The 17,641-nt window shown below is 43.1% G+C and overlaps 1 protein-coding gene across 1 annotated transcript in view; it reads left to right on the forward strand.

Annotated features, from left to right (window-relative positions):
• Nucleotides 1-238: 238 nt before the first annotated feature.
• MAML2 (mastermind like transcriptional coactivator 2) overlaps nucleotides 239-17,641 on the forward strand; it is a 361,538-nt gene continuing 344,135 nt past the window's right edge. Inside the window, exon 1 of the mRNA XM_082661014.1 lies at nucleotides 239-1,152. Coding sequence (XP_082517140.1) covers nucleotides 640-1,152 — 513 coding nt within the window. The 5' untranslated portion in view covers nucleotides 239-639. The remainder of the gene's footprint in view (nucleotides 1,153-17,641) is intronic.

Raw genomic sequence — 17,641 nt, forward strand, 5'->3', positions numbered from 1 at the left:
AAGGACAGTATCTCTTGATTTTTGTACGTTTTGAACATTGACTTCAAAAAGCTTCTGAAACAGCACTTTTTTTTTTTTATTTTTAACCTGAGGAAAAGTAAAGGCCGTGGGTTACAGAGACCATGGTAGAAATGGGTTTCTCTGCAGAAACATCCCCATAAAGAATCTTCCAAAACAACTAGGTGAGGGGGAGTCCAGCTCTGTATTAATACCTCTCACAATTCCCTTTGCTGTCTGTTCCTGTCTCTCACTTGACAATCCCTGAATTCTTGCTCTTACCCCCAGATCGATCGTGTGTTTACAAAGTACCTAGTGGCTCTTGTCAGCTTGGTGGGGGGAGAAAAACCCCACTAACTGTCCAACTTCTCCAGAGCTGTCAAATGCAATTAGAGTTAAGTTGATCAGGGTTTGTTTCCAACTTACGCTCTGCGATTGGCTTCTATTCTTTCTCCTCACCCTCTTTTACTCCCTCCCCTCCCCCATACCTTCTCCACTACTCCCCCCAACCTCTGAAGACCTCTATTCATGTGGCCCTGAACACTGAGCGCACATTGTCAACAGCAGATTTGCCTGCACTAACCAGCCATAGCCTCCTTCCACCTCACCATCCCAGAGGCAGCAATCATTGTGTCCAGTAAGATGGGGGACACAGCGCCCCCGCAGGCCCCCACAGGAGGGTTAGGGGGGGCCCCTGGGGCGGGGCTCCTTGGAGGGGGCTCGGTCACCCCGAGAGTGCACAGTGCCATCGTGGAGCGCCTTCGGGCACGGATCGCCGTCTGCCGCCAGCACCACCTGAGCTGTGAAGGACGCTACGAACGGGGTAGGGCCGAGAGCTCAGACCGGGAAAGAGAGAGCACCTTGCAGCTCCTGAGCCTCGTACAGCACGGCCAGGGGGCGAGGAAGGCTGGCAAACACACCAAGGCCACTGCCACTGCTGCCACCACTACAGCCCCTCCCCCGCCACCTGCTGCCCCTCCTACAGCCTCCCAAGCGGCAGCGACAGCGGCCCCACCGCCCCCACCAGACTATCACCATCACCACCAGCAGCACCTGCTGAGCAGTAGCAATAATGGTGGCAGTGGTGGGATCGACGGGGAGCAGCAGCCACCGGCTTCAACCCCGGCGGACCAGAGGAACTCGGCCCTGATTGCGGTAAGGCACCTGGTTTTCTCCCAATTCTGGCTGTGGTCGTGTGGACTTTGGCGAGGGTAGAGCTGACCTCGGCCTGATGTAGAGTGGACGGCAGTGCAAAGGGCCAAGATGCCACCTGACTACCTCAAAGGCTATTGGGTGTCTTGTTTGTGAAGTGTTACTAAACCCTTACTCGTCAAGTTCTGCTGGTGTTCATTCATGGGTTTTCCTCCACCTGTAGAGTATTCCTTAAGTGGTAAGCAACTTGAGTTTTCCAGAGTTTGCTCTGGGGTCCAGAGCTTGCAGAAGAATTGGCTACGAGCGGCAAGATCTGAGCCACTGAGGAAGGTCTTGTCTCAGGAAGCCTCCTGCTTTGGCGAGCCAGCACTGATTAGGCCCAGCAAGCCATGCTTAGCCTGAAAGCATTTGTTTAGCAGTCCAGATGACCTTTAGCCAAGCCTTTTCCTTCTTGTCCTATTTCCCCTTCCCTCTTTGAAGTGGCCCCTTCTCCTTGGGTCAGGAGAACATAAGTGGTAATCTCTAGCAGAGCAAGTTCCCTGAGCGTTCCCTCACTCAAAAACAAAAACTTGGGGAAATAGCCCAGAGACTGGTGAGGGAGTGTTTTTACAAGGCCTGCTCCCTGATTTCTTACAGATTCCCCCACTGTCCCCATCTAGCTTCTTGCCACAGGCACTACAATCAGATACTGCCCACTTACAGCCTTCACTAAAATGGGCAGGCGCGAAGGGGCTGTTTCCATGCTGTCATCCTAGAAAGTGCCTTGTCTTCAGCCATTCCTGGTGACAGGACATCCAACCTGAAAGTTGTGATTAGGTTTCTGGCTGGAAGTTCCTCCTCAGAGGTATAGACACACCTCATCCCAGAGCGGGTAGCCCTTGACTCATTGGTTCTTGGTGCTAGTCCAGGTCAGGTGACTGCCTGCCGTGTGCTGGCTTTCCCCCCAAAGCTGCTGGGCCCATAGCCTCAGGTTAGAAGGTGGAGCCCTGCCCTGCAGCCCTGCAGCCCTGCAGCCCTGCAGCCCTGCAAGCTTCCTCCATTTCTGAGTTCTGTGGGGATTCGGAAGTCCTGTGTCCGCTAACAGCACAGCTCCAGTTTGCCCAAGCCAGCCCTAATGAAAGTCAGCAACAGGAAATGGCCATGCAAGCTGAAACGTCCTCAAAAAGCCCAAAGGAGAGGAAGGCACTGCGTTGAACTCCTTCTCCGAGGGAACTTGAGAAGGAGCTCTAGGGAGAGGACATCCTCCAGCCAGGCCCCTAGGATGCTTCTCTGTGGGTCCTCCTTATCCCTGGCCTGGGTCTGTGATGGTTGAAGTTTCCAGAAAGTCTGGGGGCTGTATTCGTGCTGTTCTATTCCACCACACGTTTTGCTTGAGATGCCTAGAACTGCAACTTCCTGGCGCCAACTCCAGACGAAAGATAACTGCTAACAGTTAAACTGCCCAATGTTTGTTGTTTTATCCTTGGATGCAATTAGCCTGTGGGATTATATTAGTGCTTCAAGGCCTAATTTCCTCTCCCTTCCACCTGCTCTATCCCCACCTCTCCCTGGAATTCCCTAGGACAGCAATGAGAGTTTGTTTCGTGAAAGAGACATGTTGAGGTAAAGGGGGGCGGGGCGGGTAAAGAATCACTCAAATGGAGAGAAGAATGAGGTTTGTATGTGAGTGTGTGTGTCACTGGCATCTGCAGCCAAAAGCATCTAAATGCCCTGATTGTCCCCAGTAAATTTATAATCTGTCTGCAAGTCTCCCAATAATACCGCCTTGTGTGCTTCACAGTCTCCTGGTAAGTGTTTCAGGGGGTGATACAGGGAACCAGGCGCCCAGCCCTTCTCAGTGGAGAAGACAGATCTCTGTCCTGGGTGCCAAGATGGGATGTGGCCTTCACATCCCAGCCGCTGCAAGGAAGGTGTCTGCTTATGGCCTCGTTCTTTTGGTTTTTGCTTTTCTCCCACTTGGAAGGAAGATGAGGCTGCCTCTTTTTCTTGGGGGCTTGGGTATGCGAATTGAAACCAACTTCAGTGGTTATTGTAACTTTACGACGATAGCAATATCCATGCTGGGAGGAAGTGAGAGCACCATGTCTGGCCTTTCCCGACTGGAGGCTTAACTGCTGCGAAAGGCAAAGGTGGCTGCTCCTTCACTCCTGTTCTGAAAGGGAATCTGCTTTCTCTCCCCTAACTACCAGCCATCTCCTAAAACATCCCCTTAGAGGAGCTCCCTCCCCGAGTGCCGAGAAGATTGATGAGAGGTGCAGTGTGAGTTAGGAGTAAAAAGTCCAGTTTATTTCTGATGGTGGCTTTTCACTGCAAACCTGTGCCATTGCAAGGGTTGATCCACCACCCCCCTTTTGGTTATTGGAAATTCCCTTCTCCATTTTAGCTTCTAAATTTGGCGCTTTGTTACTCAGCATGGTACTCAGAGATGGTGATGCAAGTACTGTATTAACCTGATAACATTGTGTCTGAAGGGAGGCCTGGGCATTTGGGAGTGATTCACTAAGCCTGTTAAATCTGCAGGTCTCACTTCGCTCAGGATCCTCTTATTTTCAGAAACACCATCCATTTAAAGGGGACTTTGCGCAGAATGGGTGTCAGAATTCTTTCTTAATACTGTGTCCATAACTAGATTTATTTCTGTCTGGGTGTGTTGAAGGTATCCCTTTAATAGTTAATTCTTATGCCCTAAGTGGCCATAAATGTCCTTTGGAGAAAAGGAGAGAATATTGATCATCTAAAATCGAATATGCACGGTGTCCTCAGATGAAAGCCCTGTGTCCTGCATACCTGCTAGTACAATGCCTTGTATATAGTTAGTAATATCTGAATGAGGGTGGAAAGAGAACTTCTGTTCTGTGGGATAGTGTTGTCTTTGAGGGGTGTGATACTACAAGAAATATATAATGTCTGAGATTTTCAATAGCCTGAGTTTCAAGAACAATGCAAGAAATAAACCTCCAAGCTGGTTCTAATTCTGTCCACATTGAGAGCCTAATTCTGCAGCCCTTACTCAGCCAGTTTCTTCATTTAACTCAAGTGCAAGTTCAGGGGAAGCCCCATTACTGGAGAGATTGCAGGAACAGGGCCTTTAAAGAGGGCCTGGATTGTAAGGGTTTAAGCAGATCTGCATTTCTGACCACTTGGAGCAGGCTTTAGGCACTAAATCATTTTCTGGTGAAGTATGTTTGAATCTTTGAATGAACTGTGAAACTGAATAATTGCTGGTCCATGGAACAGAAAGGTTTAGAGCTTCCGTGGTGCATTATTAATCTTTCCCTTTTACCTGAGACAAGCTCTTTTTCTGTTGCTTTAGACTCTGTTGCTAGGCTGGATAGATAAGTGGTTCTAAGTCATCTTTGGCTTCAGAGATTATCTTTTCTCTAATATAGTGTGGAGGAAAGAAAACAGATCAGACAAGGAGACTGCATCCTCGGGGTCTGTGCCTGCATGATCACTAACAAGCTGGGTGACCTAGGACAAGTTACTTAGCAGTCATGTGTAAAACAGAACAATAATGCTGCCCTAGCTCGTTGAGAAAGCCAATGAATGTGTGTTTCTGAATAGACTCTGGAAAAAAAATAAGCACTGCAGAAATGCAAGGCATTATTACTAGTATTACTAATAATAAACTACTAGACAACAAATCATAATACCAGTTTTTCCAGGGATTAAAAGTGTACTTAAGCTTTCAGTTGTCTGTTTTAAATGGTGAAATAGCTTTTATTGTAAATAGAGGGGTTGGTATTCCAAATTCAGTGCTGTCAAGATAAGACTGAGCTATCAGAGTACTTAAGTGTTCCCGAAGGTCCCTGGAAATCCTAGTGAAAATGTGCAATGGTGTGAAAGTGTTTAGGGTCTTTTACAGGCCCCTGCACAGACCTGAGCAGCTTTGGAAAGGTGTGTCCCCCGGCTTGTGGCAGGAATATTAGAAAAGTAGTTTGCACAAATGACGTGGGAAAGTTAACTATTTTGTCAACAATAGTCTAAAATGTTAATTGTTAGCTTAAGAAATTCAAACAAGTTAAATCATTGCCAGAGTCCCCTGGTTATTTTTAACTGATAATAATCAAGTTTCCAATTGACAGTTCAAAATTTGAGGGCTGTAGCGTGGGCGTGGGGCTGAAAACAGAAACAATTCATTGGCCAGAGCTGGGTGTCTGCAGCTGTCCATGTGGTAAATATCCTCCGTGGGACAGTGATAGGAGTGTTTACATTGTTTATATGTGCAGCCATCATTTCCTTAAAAACTGACCTATTTTTGTTCTGTTTTCCAGAACAGAGTAATAAAGGGGGAGTTCTTATCTATCCAGAACCTTCCTACTACTTCTTTCCAGTAAATATAATTGTAAGATCTCACAAAGGCAAAAGAGTTCAAGTGGAGAGAGAAGTTGGTACACTCCTTTACCAAAAAATGGGTAGAAAGCTTGTTTTGACAGCCAAGTAATGTTAGTATGTCACCCAAGATGTCTTGCTTGTGTAGGTCAATGTTTATAGAAGGCATCTGCTTTCTTTGAAATAATGTCTTTGCTAGGTGATGCTTATCAAATTTTTCTCAACCTTAAAGTTTAGTGCGGTATGGCTCCCCTCTGCCATATGCTCCCCTCTGTACCTTTTGTTAAGTACCAAGACAAACATGGGTGTCCAAATGTTCTTAGGCATAACAAATATGACTGAAAGAGTGGCCTTGATTAGCTGTTTTTGTTTTTATTGTTGTTGTGTGCGTTTGTTTTTAGCACTGCTATTTAATCTCAGAAAGCTTAGAAGGAAATTTGAAAAAAAATCATCCAGTTCTGCTATGCATGGCAGCTAAACCATTCCGAGTGGCTTCTACTACTTCCTTGTACTTTAATCCAGTCCCTTTTATATGATCATAGGCAGGATCATGTTTAATGAAAACAATTCTAAATTCTTTCTTCTGCATTTTCATGATAATTTCCCTTATACTTTAACAGGTTCTGTGTGAGAATAGAGAAATACAGCTAAAGACCTAGTCCCTTCTTACTTACAGGCTAGTCGTCAATCAAGACCATATGGACACAGTAAAAGTACTTAACTAGGTAGAATGGACCAAAACTGATATAGAAAATCAGAGGGAGAGAGGAATAAATATTTCTTGAGCCCTAGAATGTCAAGGCACTTTTATTGTATTTTTATGTGATGCTTAAAAAAAAAAAGAGAGAGAGATGAGTAAGCAATATTTGGCTATTTTACAGATAAGGAAACTGAGGCTTAGAGATTTAGTAAATGGAAGAATTTTATGCATAGCTTTTCGAGTTTGACCCGTGTTTGATCCCTCCCTCACACCTACAGCTGTATGAGCTTGGGGAGATAATTTTCTTTTTGGGCATCAGTATCTTCATCTGTAAAGTAAAGCTAATATTCTTTAGCGTAACAGTCAGTATAGTGCCTGACACATAGCGGGTACTCAAAACATGAGTGCTGTTAGTAGTTGGTAGGAGAGAAAGTCAAACCCAGGCCAGGCAGCACTTTATGGACAATGTGGGTCCCCAGCAGGCCTGGGAGGAGCAAGAGAGAAGGTGGAATGAGGAGTGGGGCTGCTGGGTGCCAATGTGGGTGAACCTTGGGTGTTTGGGAACAGAGAGTGGAGCCTGGCTGACACTGTGGTCACATGTGAAGAGTGAGGGGAACACGTGAGCCCGATCCACCTCCTGGAGGGTCCGGAGCTCTGGCAAGAGTGTATCAGAAGCCCTGGGAAATGGTCGAGCAAGGAAGGCTCAGAGGAGTCAGCGTCTGTGAAGCAATAATAATCCTTCATATACTTGAAGACAAGTATTACATTTCCCCTCCAGCAGCCTCTTCTCATTGCTCACTGCCTAAGTGTTCTGTATTACCTATCTTCAAGTCCCTTGAGCTGCTTAATGCCTTGCTATTTACACACTTCTCCCATTCACTGTGAGTTATATACAGCGTGACATGGCCTTTGGCATTGAAAGGAGATGGTTTTAAAAGCACAGTCACTAGACGCAGAAGAGAAACTAAAAGAAGCAGAACCAACTACACCTCTCTTCTTGGGCTGGCTAGGCCTTCCAGTGCAAATAAGAATTTCCCATGTGGGTAGAAGTGGGTTCTCTTGATGTTAAACTGATCTTCCCAACAAGTGAGTTTATTAACTTGGAAAAGGTCTTTTCATTAAAACAAAACAAAAAAAATCATAAGCAGAAATTTATGAGAAGCTGTGAGCCCAGATAGTCTTTGAGATTTACTTGCTTTCTTCCTTGCTTTTTAATTACAGGTGGGTTACAGATCTTTTACTAGCCCTAAGGAGTCCGATACCGGTTTCCCCTATTTGGTCCATGTTCACAGGGCACAGGGAAGGCTCCTATGGAGTAGATGGCTTACGGAAAAAATCAACAACTCCTTCCCTCCCTGATTCGAGGCAGGATGCTGGGATACTGATCATAGCTGGAGCGGCTCTCCATCTTTGGATCCTAGCTCTGACCCTTTCCTATACATATCTAAGGGACAGGTGTGAAAGAATGAAAGCTGTTCTTTTTCCTTGGAGAGGAGATGAAGAGAGAGGTTTATATATTCTCCACAAGGCTTGAAGACGACTAGAGAGTCGGCCCCTACCACAAGCAAATTGCCAAAGGAATGGCCAAGAAATGGGCAAATAGTATTTGACAGGCACCGTGGTCTCTGTGGGTCTTAATGGTTTTAGCAAGAGTTCTAAAATTTCATATCAAGATTGTGGACATGGGTGCTTTTTCGAGTTTGGGGAAATTATCCATGAAGTCAATAAAGAATCATTGCGCAGCTATTCTATGCCAAGAGAATGAATGTATCCATGATGAGCGATTTGATATAGCCTCTGTCTTCTTGGAATTTACAGTCTGAAAGGGTGGGGGTGTGGTTGGAAACAGAAGTGTTAAAGTCAGCTTGAGGTGGCAAGACATCGTAGCACTTAAGAACCTGGGGTTAGGGTGAGACTACCTGGTTTCAAATCACAGCTCTACAACTTACGAGCTGTGTCTTCTTGGTTCATTTAATTAAACTCTCCAGCCTCAGCTTTCTCACCTGTAAAATGGAATGATAGTGGTATAACTAACTACTTTCTGGCACCTAGAAGAGGCTCAATACATTTTAGATGTTGTTATTGTTAATGTGAGAAGTGACATAGTCAAGTCAGATTCGTGGTTTTCCCAGCTCAGGATTCTATCCCCAAAAGGATGTCAGGGATATTTTATGCAAGGGATGTTTTTTCTCTTTATATTTATTTAAAATGGTTAGTGAAGTATACCATATTACCCAGTATATCTATACTATCCCTAAATAGTTTACTATGGAGATGCTGTCTGGGATGGGTTTACATTTCTATGAAATGGGTTGAATAGTATCCTTCTTCAGAACAGGATCAATTAATATCTCTTCCATTCCTGGGATTCTAGGACTCCTAATTTAGAACTTGACTAGAGTGAGTGTTTATTTGACTCCTTACTTCTTCTTGAATAAAGGCTGGGTTTCCATTTAGTTGCCCGGGGAGTGTGTAGTGTGGACTGTGTGGGTAAATGAGAAATTTAGACTGTCTATTGAGAATTTGGAATGATTAGAATAGAATAGTCCAAATTTACCAATTTAACTAAATTATTAATTCATACTGACGAGTAATTCTTAAGGGAATCTGGTCACAGAGTCGCAAAGAGTTAGCAGTTCCCTGCTGTGGAGATTCAAATGTATGCTTTTGAAAGCCAGGTCCCTTGCTCAAGTTGCCAGGGAATCAGTTCTCTCACTGCAACCGCACACAAACAGGCGGCACGAATTTGCCCTCTTCCCAACCCCGACCTGGAGCATGTTGAAAATTTCAAGTCTTGATGTGGGTCTTAGCTTGGAATCTCTTCTTTGCTCAGTACCTCCTCAAGTGTGACTTTCCATAAGAAACACGAGGAAAATGCTGCCAAGGCTTCAAAGCAAGTTTCTGTGAGGATAATTCTTAATCAAAAGCACAGTGTTTCTATGAAAAAGTGACAGGATTAGAATGAGCATAATCTTGTTCTTGGTGGATGATATTTGGATAAGGACGGATTTCTTGGTTCTAACTCAGAGCAAAGAATGTAGTCAAAACGTTTTTGGTAGTTTCTTTATTCCCCATCATTTAAACTTACATTCCCCTCCTCCTCTTGAAGGATAATATTCTGAGGAAATGTAGAATCAAACTCGTGTTGGGTTTATTTTGTTTTATATTGTTTTTAACAGTGTTCTTGCTTCTGGAGTCACGGCTGGTTCCTATGTTAATATAGAATCATTAACATTGTTGTTTTAAAAGTTCTCTTTTGTCAGAAATGTGGTTCAGCTTTCCAGCACACTAATAACTCTCACCCACATGAAGCCCAACACCTTGAATTCCTCACTGTACAACAGGCTTCTTTTCAGGTAGTTCTGAAGGATTTGAACAGAAAGTTAATTACATGTCTTTTTCTTTTTTTTTTTTTTTTTCCCCAGAAAATTTACTTAAGGCCAAAGTTTCCTTCAACTGCTAATAACTTACCAGGGGTTTGTTGGATACACAGTATAATCTCTTAGAGTCATGGTAACCAGGGTGCAAAGAAGTGGCTTAATTGAATACAATGTGTACTGTACTGTGTCTTTGGAATGACGATTGCCACACTTTGGTGTACACTGCTCATTTCTGGAGGTCTCTGGAGTCTAAATTATGTAAAAATAAAAACATTCTCTGGCTGAGCAGCTGAGAAACTAATTTTTCGTTGTTGTTCACGTAAGTAGGCCCATACTTGCTAAACCGGCAAAGGCTTGCACATTTGATTGCCACACTACACCATGTAATTTCAGACAGCAAAACCTGTGAGCTGGTGGTATTATCCCATTTGGTTGTTTCACAGAGGTGTTGAAAAAGAGCAAAGTACAGACATAAGGGTAAACAGGAAAGAGCAGTGGTCCTTCTGACAGAAACACGGGGCAGAGGCGATAGATCAGGAAAGTTTGCACCCAAGTCCTGTAGCCATTGCACCACCGAGAGCTTCCTTTTCTCGCTTAGATTCTTTGCATGTGCATCTGTTTGCAGGCTCATTCCCCCGGCGAGAGATTCTGAGCTGTCTTTGTGCTAAATTAAACATTAGTTTTCTCCTTGGGAACCTGATCTTCCAAAGACTAGGCAACAGTATCTTTCCAAGAGAGCTCTCAGCTCCCTCAGGAAGAGGCTAGCTCAGGAGCTTTCTCACCTCCACTGTCTGCTTCGCTCGTGTGAGTGTGCGTTGCCTGTGAATGTTTTGTCTAACCGAGTCTAGAAGCCCTTAGAGCAAGGACTTGTACTCTTGTTTTTGGTGTAATGCAGGAGGACCCATGCTGTCTTAGAATGTATTAAATGGAAAGGATCAGAGCAACACCCAGATCATGGAAGATTTCAACCACCCGTAGGAAGGAGTTTCCTCTGTTCACTGCCCCCCAAATTCCAAACCCACAGCAATGAAAGAGGGAGTATGTGGCAAAATAGAAGCCATCTCATTTCTAACCTTCTCATCTCCATCCTGCCCATCCCCTAAGAGGGCTAGTTCATATTGTTCTCAAAATAGGCACTATTCTATCAATTTATACAGTCTCATGAGCCCTTAGAGAGAAAACAGATCAAACCTGTTTCTCATAGGTGAAAAGATTAAACCCCATTTAAAAGCAAACACTCCAAGTTCCCATAGCAGTAGGGGTAGAACTAGAACCCAAGTTTTCTGACATCTATTCCAGGTTATATAAAGTAGTCCTTTTAAATAAATCTATAAAAAGAACAGTTAAAGACAATGTAGGATTTATATTAATTTTGATAGTAGAAGGAGCATGGAGTTTAGAGCCTATGGTAAGCTGTTTTATTTTTTTTTAATTTAATTTTATTTTTTTTAAAACATCTTTATTGGAGTAAGTTGTTTTTTAAATGATCACAATGATTCCTTCCATCCCACATGCCCCTTTGTAATGTGACTTTACCACTCCTCCCATTGAAAAGTGGATGCTATTTCTCCCCAGTGAACCTTGAGTAGCCTTGCGACTTGTTTTAATCAAAAGTGTATGACAGAAATGGCATTGCGCTACTTCTGAGAATGGGCTTTAAGAAGCTCTCTTAGAATAAAGATGAAAAAAAAGAAAAAAAAACGAAGCTCTCTTAGACGTAAAATTTGTTAAGGGTAAGTCTTAAGTGTTCTCCCATAAACAAACAAACAAGTAAGTAAGTAAATAAAAATAAAGAGGACAGGAGAAAACTTTGGGAAATGATGGATATGTTTTTGGCTTTGATGGTGGTGATGGTTTTCTGGGTGTATACGTATCCCCAAACTCATTGAGTTGTATATATTAAATACGTACAGCTCTTTATATGTCAATCATATCTCAGTAAAATGGTTAAATAAAAAAGCCCTCTTGTGACACTGAGACCACAACATAATGAAGGTGGTCTAGCGAACTGGAGGATGAATGTCCACATGCTGAGAACCAAGGTACCCCTGCCTCTAACCAGCACCAACTGCCAACACGAGAGCGAGGCCACCTTGGACCAGCCAATCCTCCAACTCAGTGGAGCCAGACAAGTGAGTGAGTTCAGGTGGAATCAGCAGAGGAACTGCCGAGCCAACCTAGAGGATCATGGGAAATAGTGCATAGTTTTAACTTAGCAGAGGTTGACTGAATCAGAGCCAGAAAACCTTAGCGTAGAAGACAGTTCCGCCTCTTTAGGTGTGTTACCTCAGGACGGGTTACCTAACATCTTTGAAGACTCATTTTCTGCTTTTCGTGATGGTAGAAACTATCTTAAAATGTTGTGAGGATTGTATGAGATAATACAAAAAAGAACCTAGCGTGTTGTCTGGCACATGGTGGAGCTTAACAAACATTAGTTTCCTTGCTTTGTCCTTTGTCTCTTCTCGCTGTGTTATAATTCAACGTCCACCCCCCACCCCCGCCCCACCACCTTTATCATCTCACTTTCACTTCATGGGCATCAGTGTTCTCATAGGCTTCCCCAGCTCACTGTTCCTCTGAACAATTTATTTTTTCCCTCCTGCATGATGGCCCGGTGCTGTCATTCCTCCTAACTACCAAATTTCCAGCATTCTTGATATGCTCCAGGGAGCACGTCTGCCTTCGGTAGTCTACCCTTAAAATAGAAAAGGGTTAACCTCATAAAGATGTCACTCCCCTTGTACTGTTATGCTGCCCTTGGGAGAGTCAAACAGCATAGCAAATATATATGGGCAATGTAATTGCCTTCGATCTTCTAGGTCACAGAAGACTTTGCTAGCGAGTACGGCATCTGGGGGAAAGTAAGCATATTCTGTCTTGAAGAGCAGACTTTCTAACATCTATCCCTGTTATTGTTTTTGTGGTTTTTTGGTAGCAGATTACTCTAAGTGCATCATTTTTTCCATTTTACACTTCACAATAAATGAATAAACAAATAAAGAGGGAGTGATATAGTGATACTATATTATACTTCTAGTACTTATTAGTGATAATAAGCGAGTACTGGCCTGGGAACTGGATGTTGAAGGTCCCAGTGCTCCCACTGATACCAACTAGTAGCAACTTAGCCAAATTCTTTTACCTCCCAGGTGCTTACTTTCCTTCTTGGAAAAACAATGAGGGGCACTTAGTGGTGGTTTGGCCCACCTCTGAGGCCCCTTTTGGGTTGATACACTTTGAATAAGTTCCCTGATAGTTTGCTTCTGTTTTTCAGCTTTCAATCTTGACTTAAATATATCTGCTAGGAAGAATGGAAAGGAGATGTGACAAGAGTGGGAATGTTTTATTTTGTTTTTTAGAGGAAGTGCTAGTGAGGAGGGTCTGAAGTAATCTTGGAAACAAGGTCTAGCCAGCTGGGGCAGAGGGCGAGGGCACAGCCATATTAATTGCTTAGCACCCTTCCTAGAAGTAATGAGCAAATCACTCCATATCTGACCCTATTTGATGGGGTTTAGGGTTCCAGTATGAGAAAAACAGTTGTAGGACTAGAGTTTGATTCATTAAAGTGACTTTGGGGGGAAGCACTGCTTTTTTTTCCCCCAGATCTCCCAACTACACTTGCAACATTTCTGTGGGTAAAGAAGTTTTCCAGTCCAGTCCCCCAGTGAAATAATTACATGAAATATAAAATAGAAACCAAAAAGAAAAATATTCTTGTAGAGCCTTTCTTCCTCAGGAATTGACTAGTCTTTTAGCTGTACACATTGGTCTCTCCATCTGTTTGTCTCTCTTTCATATACATGTAACAATTGGAAAGTGCAGATTAATGGATGGGGTTTTATATGTGCCACCATTTCGTTTTTTAAACGTGTTTCCGCTTTAAACAGGAACTACAAAAGAGAGTCACTGAGGAATTGGCCTGGAGGAGGGGAATTCAATCCACTACCTCTTTCCCCCCCACCCCCTTATCACTGAAACCCTAAACAGAGAGTGTAATCACCTATTTCCCAAGGGCAGCCCTAAGCCCTTAAAACTCAGATCTGTTTAAGGATTTAATAGAACTGGAAAAAAGAAATGCACAGGATCTGCTCCAAATCAACAAAGGAAAATTTACCCAACCAAATATTCAATCTAGAGAATTTCTTTGATAGCACAATCCCTTCCTTCCCTATCTCTTGATTTAGTTAGAGCACAGATCTTCAAATTGCATCTTTACGACTCCTAGAATCTTGTGGGTCTGTGGATCACATCTTAGGCTCCAGGCCAGCCCAGTGCATTTTCTTTCACAAAGCAAGATAACTAGCAGGAAGCCAAAAGGGGCATTTGGTTTTGGTTGTCATTTATTTTGTTTCAAAGGGTAGACACACTCAGTTCCACTGTTAGATTAGAGCCAGAGAGATGGTGACATTTTCCCTAGTAACTTCTAAACTCTAGCTTTTCTTCTAAGATTTTTTTGATTTTTAGATGAAAATCCTTGATATTATGTTTTGCAACATGGCTTTTCTTTTTAAAAATACTAAGATAAAGGAAGTCGTGTTGCCTTTCTTTTCCAATAGAATGGGTCTTACTTTTGCTTAGAAAATGTGCCCCAGATTCCCATTACATGTGCACACGTGCACGTACACACACCCTTTGTTTACCATGGTTATTTTTAGTATATAAAGTATTATTAGTAAATAGAGACACAAGTTGATTATATGGGTGACTTTACAGAGAAAATAGAAGGGAGGAAGTGTGTTAAAGAGTATGGGAAAGATCCGTTTTAAAGGCAGTTGCTCCAGAAGACAAGAGTATGCCAAACTGCAGAAAGTAGGAAAGAGAACATTGTATCCCAGTGGTTAAGTATGGAGTGACAGGAGACCTCCATTCTGGTCCAAGCTTAACTGCTAACTAACAGGGTGACCTTGGGACCAGTCAGTCCTTCTTTGTTTCTTAGTGTCTCCATCTGCAACCCGAAATGTTTGGATTCCTCAGCACTTTGCTTGGCTGGATTATTCTTGACACACAGGATTTGGCTCATATGTCACCTCCTTTGAGAGACCTCCCTGGCTGCTCTAACTAATGTAGACATGCATGATTGATCTCTTTTTCTCTCTCGTCTTCCCCTATCACTTTACCCCTTTATAGAGGTTTTGTTGTCTTCATAAGTTTTATCACTCTCTGAGTTTATGTTGATTCCTTATTTATTTGTGCATTTCCTATCTTTCCCCACTGGGATGTAAGTTCCATGAGACCAGAGACCATGTCAGTCTTGTGCACCACATGTATCCCAGCCCCGAGAAGTTCCTGGAACATTTTGGATCCACAGTAAATATTTGTTGAGTGAATGACTAGATCAATGGCTTTTAAGCTAGAGATATCTTATGAGTCCTTCAGGGATGAAAGTAGGAAAGAGAGGTGGAGGAACGTGTAATGGGCCTCCAAGGTCTCCACCTCCTGTTTAATTATGGGTATATTATGTATATATGTGTATATATTATGTATATAATATGTGTATTATGTATGTATCTATACATAATTATATATATTATATAATATATGCACATATATTTGTAATACAGACATATAATTATAAACTTAGAAAGAGATATATAAAGCATATATAAACAGTAGTTTTTTTTAAAATTAATTAATTTATTTATTTATGGCCATGTTGGGTCTTCGTTTCTGTGCGAGGGCTTTCTCCAGTTGCAGCGAGCGGGGGCCACTCTTCATCGTGGTGCGCGGGCCTCTCACTGCCCCAGCCCCTCCCGTTGCGGAGCACAGGCTCCAGATGCGCAGGCTCAGCAGTTGTGGCACACGGGCTCAGGTGGTCCGCGTCATGTGGGATCTTCCCAGACCAGGGCTCAAACCCGCGTCACCTGCATTGGCAGGCAGACTCCCAACCACTGCGCCACCAGGGAAGCCCCAACACTAGTTTTTAATTACACTAAGGCATATATGCATATCTATATTATATATAATATATATAAAGGTATATCTATAGATATACATATGGAATATAGATATATGCCTTAGTGTGATTGAAAACATGGTTCCAGTGCTACAATTATTTGAAAGATACAGGGGCATGATAATCTCTTAAGATTGTTCCCAGATTGAAATTCTAAAGCCCAGTATCTCATAAGTAGAAAATATTGGTGTAAGGAAAAGGATGATAAGATAGAAGTTACACATGTCGAGTGCCTACTGTATGCTGGGTCCTGTGTCAGGCCCTTGGACCACACAGGAGAGACAGAGCTCCTGTTGGATGGAGTTTATATTTTAATGGGGAGGGACGTAGGGACAGAGAGTAAACAAACAAATAAAGGAATGAGATCAATTTAACTAGTGATACAGTAATGCATTGCTCTTTGTTCCTTAAGGTGGCTGATTGATTTGAGTTGATTAAGAGGAGGCAAACACTCTGGGAAGTGGAAAGTGATAACCCTAAACAAACAGTTACCCTCAGAGCTCGAAGATGGGCTCCTTTGCCAGTGCCTGCTGTGAGCCTGGACAGCTGCCTGCATAGTGGTCCTCTCGGTCCAGGCCGTGTGATGCTTTGGCCAGTCTGTGTAAGATGCTGGTTCTGATGCTTCTAAAGAGGAGGGTGACCATGTCAGTACCTTCTGTTCCTTGGAGCTACTGTGATCATTTTGTTAGAAGTCACTGAGGTTTGAGAATTAGGGAGAAATGGCTGAAACGCTCCTTTTGAGGAAAAGAACACTATCACCTGTCTTTAGCTGTAGAAACAGGAAAGAGATGGTCAGGAAATTTGCACCAGGACCATAAGGGGGTGGAGGCATAGCAGGCTCTCAGGAGGCAGGCAGAAGCGGTAACTGGCGTTTGCAGTAGTCATCGTAATGTCATCCTACATGTACACAGCCCATGTAGTCCTCACAGAAACGCTGTGCTGTAAATAAGGTGACTGTAGCTTTTTTATTCTAATTAGGAGAAACAAAGTCAGAGCAGCTGAGAAATGCTAATAATATCTTACTTTTGAATAGCAAATTTGCAGTTTATCGAATGTGTATACACAAGTTATCTCCGTTTGTTCTCTGGGGTATTATTATACCCATTTTAGAGACTGCTAAGAGGCTCGAACTGGCCTGTACTTACCCTGCTAGTGAGCAGAGCCGGCCTGACCCCTGGGCTCTGCAAGGCTCACAGCTGGCAGAGTGGAGTAGCTGGGCCCCAAATGCACCACTGAATTTGCATCTAAGATGAGGACATTGACTGTCTTGAGCTCCCAGAAGCACACCCACACATATTTTGAAGCAATGACTCGCCTAGAAAGAATGGCAATCATGAATGGAATGAGGATGTCAGATACCCAAGGCACATTAAATCTAGAATAAGGGAGGCTGGAAAACTAGTCTTTTTTTTTTTTTCTTTTTTTAATTCATTAATTTGTAAGAATACAAGTCTAGATGAGAAAACTTTTTTAATTTATGAAAACCTACACTTGCTACCTTTATTTCTTATGAGTCTAGTGAGTCAACCCGCAGGTCTGGGGAGAGAGGGCTCCAAGGTTGTTATGGAGAGAAACTTGAATCAAAGAAGCAGATTCATCTCTAAAACCAAGATTGGTCTAAGTTTTTCTCCTTGCTGTTGCTTCTTTTGGACGCAGATCTTAGACGGAGCTTAAGGGAGAGACCTGCAGCTCTTTGCTGAACAGTGATTTTGAACACACTCAGATCCAGGTTGAATGTATATTTTATGTTGGTGGGTGTTTTCTCACTACCTGGAGAAAATATAGGAGTTCGTAATTGTTAGGATTTTTGCTTCAAGGTGGAGAAGTGCCGTATTTATCTTTGTATTTCCACTATTACAATAGTGTCAGATATCTTGTAAGCAAGCATTTGGTAAATGTGTGTTAAACTAAACTGTGGAGAGCATGCATTTTTTAAAGGACCCAACCTTTTATATTTCTGTGACTAAATGTACCATGCACCAACTGTGAAACATTGATCTTTAAGGTATTCGTTTTGTTCAACATTTTTTTTTTTTTTTTGTGGTACGCGGGCCTCTCACTGTTGTGGCCTCTCCCGTTGCGGAGCACAGGCTCCGGACGCGCAGGCTCAGCGGCCATGGCTCA

The sequence above is a fragment of the Grampus griseus genome (genome assembly GCF_964374135.1).
Source record: "Grampus griseus genome assembly, chromosome: 8".
Classification (NCBI taxonomy): domain Eukaryota; kingdom Metazoa; phylum Chordata; class Mammalia; order Artiodactyla; family Delphinidae; genus Grampus; species Grampus griseus.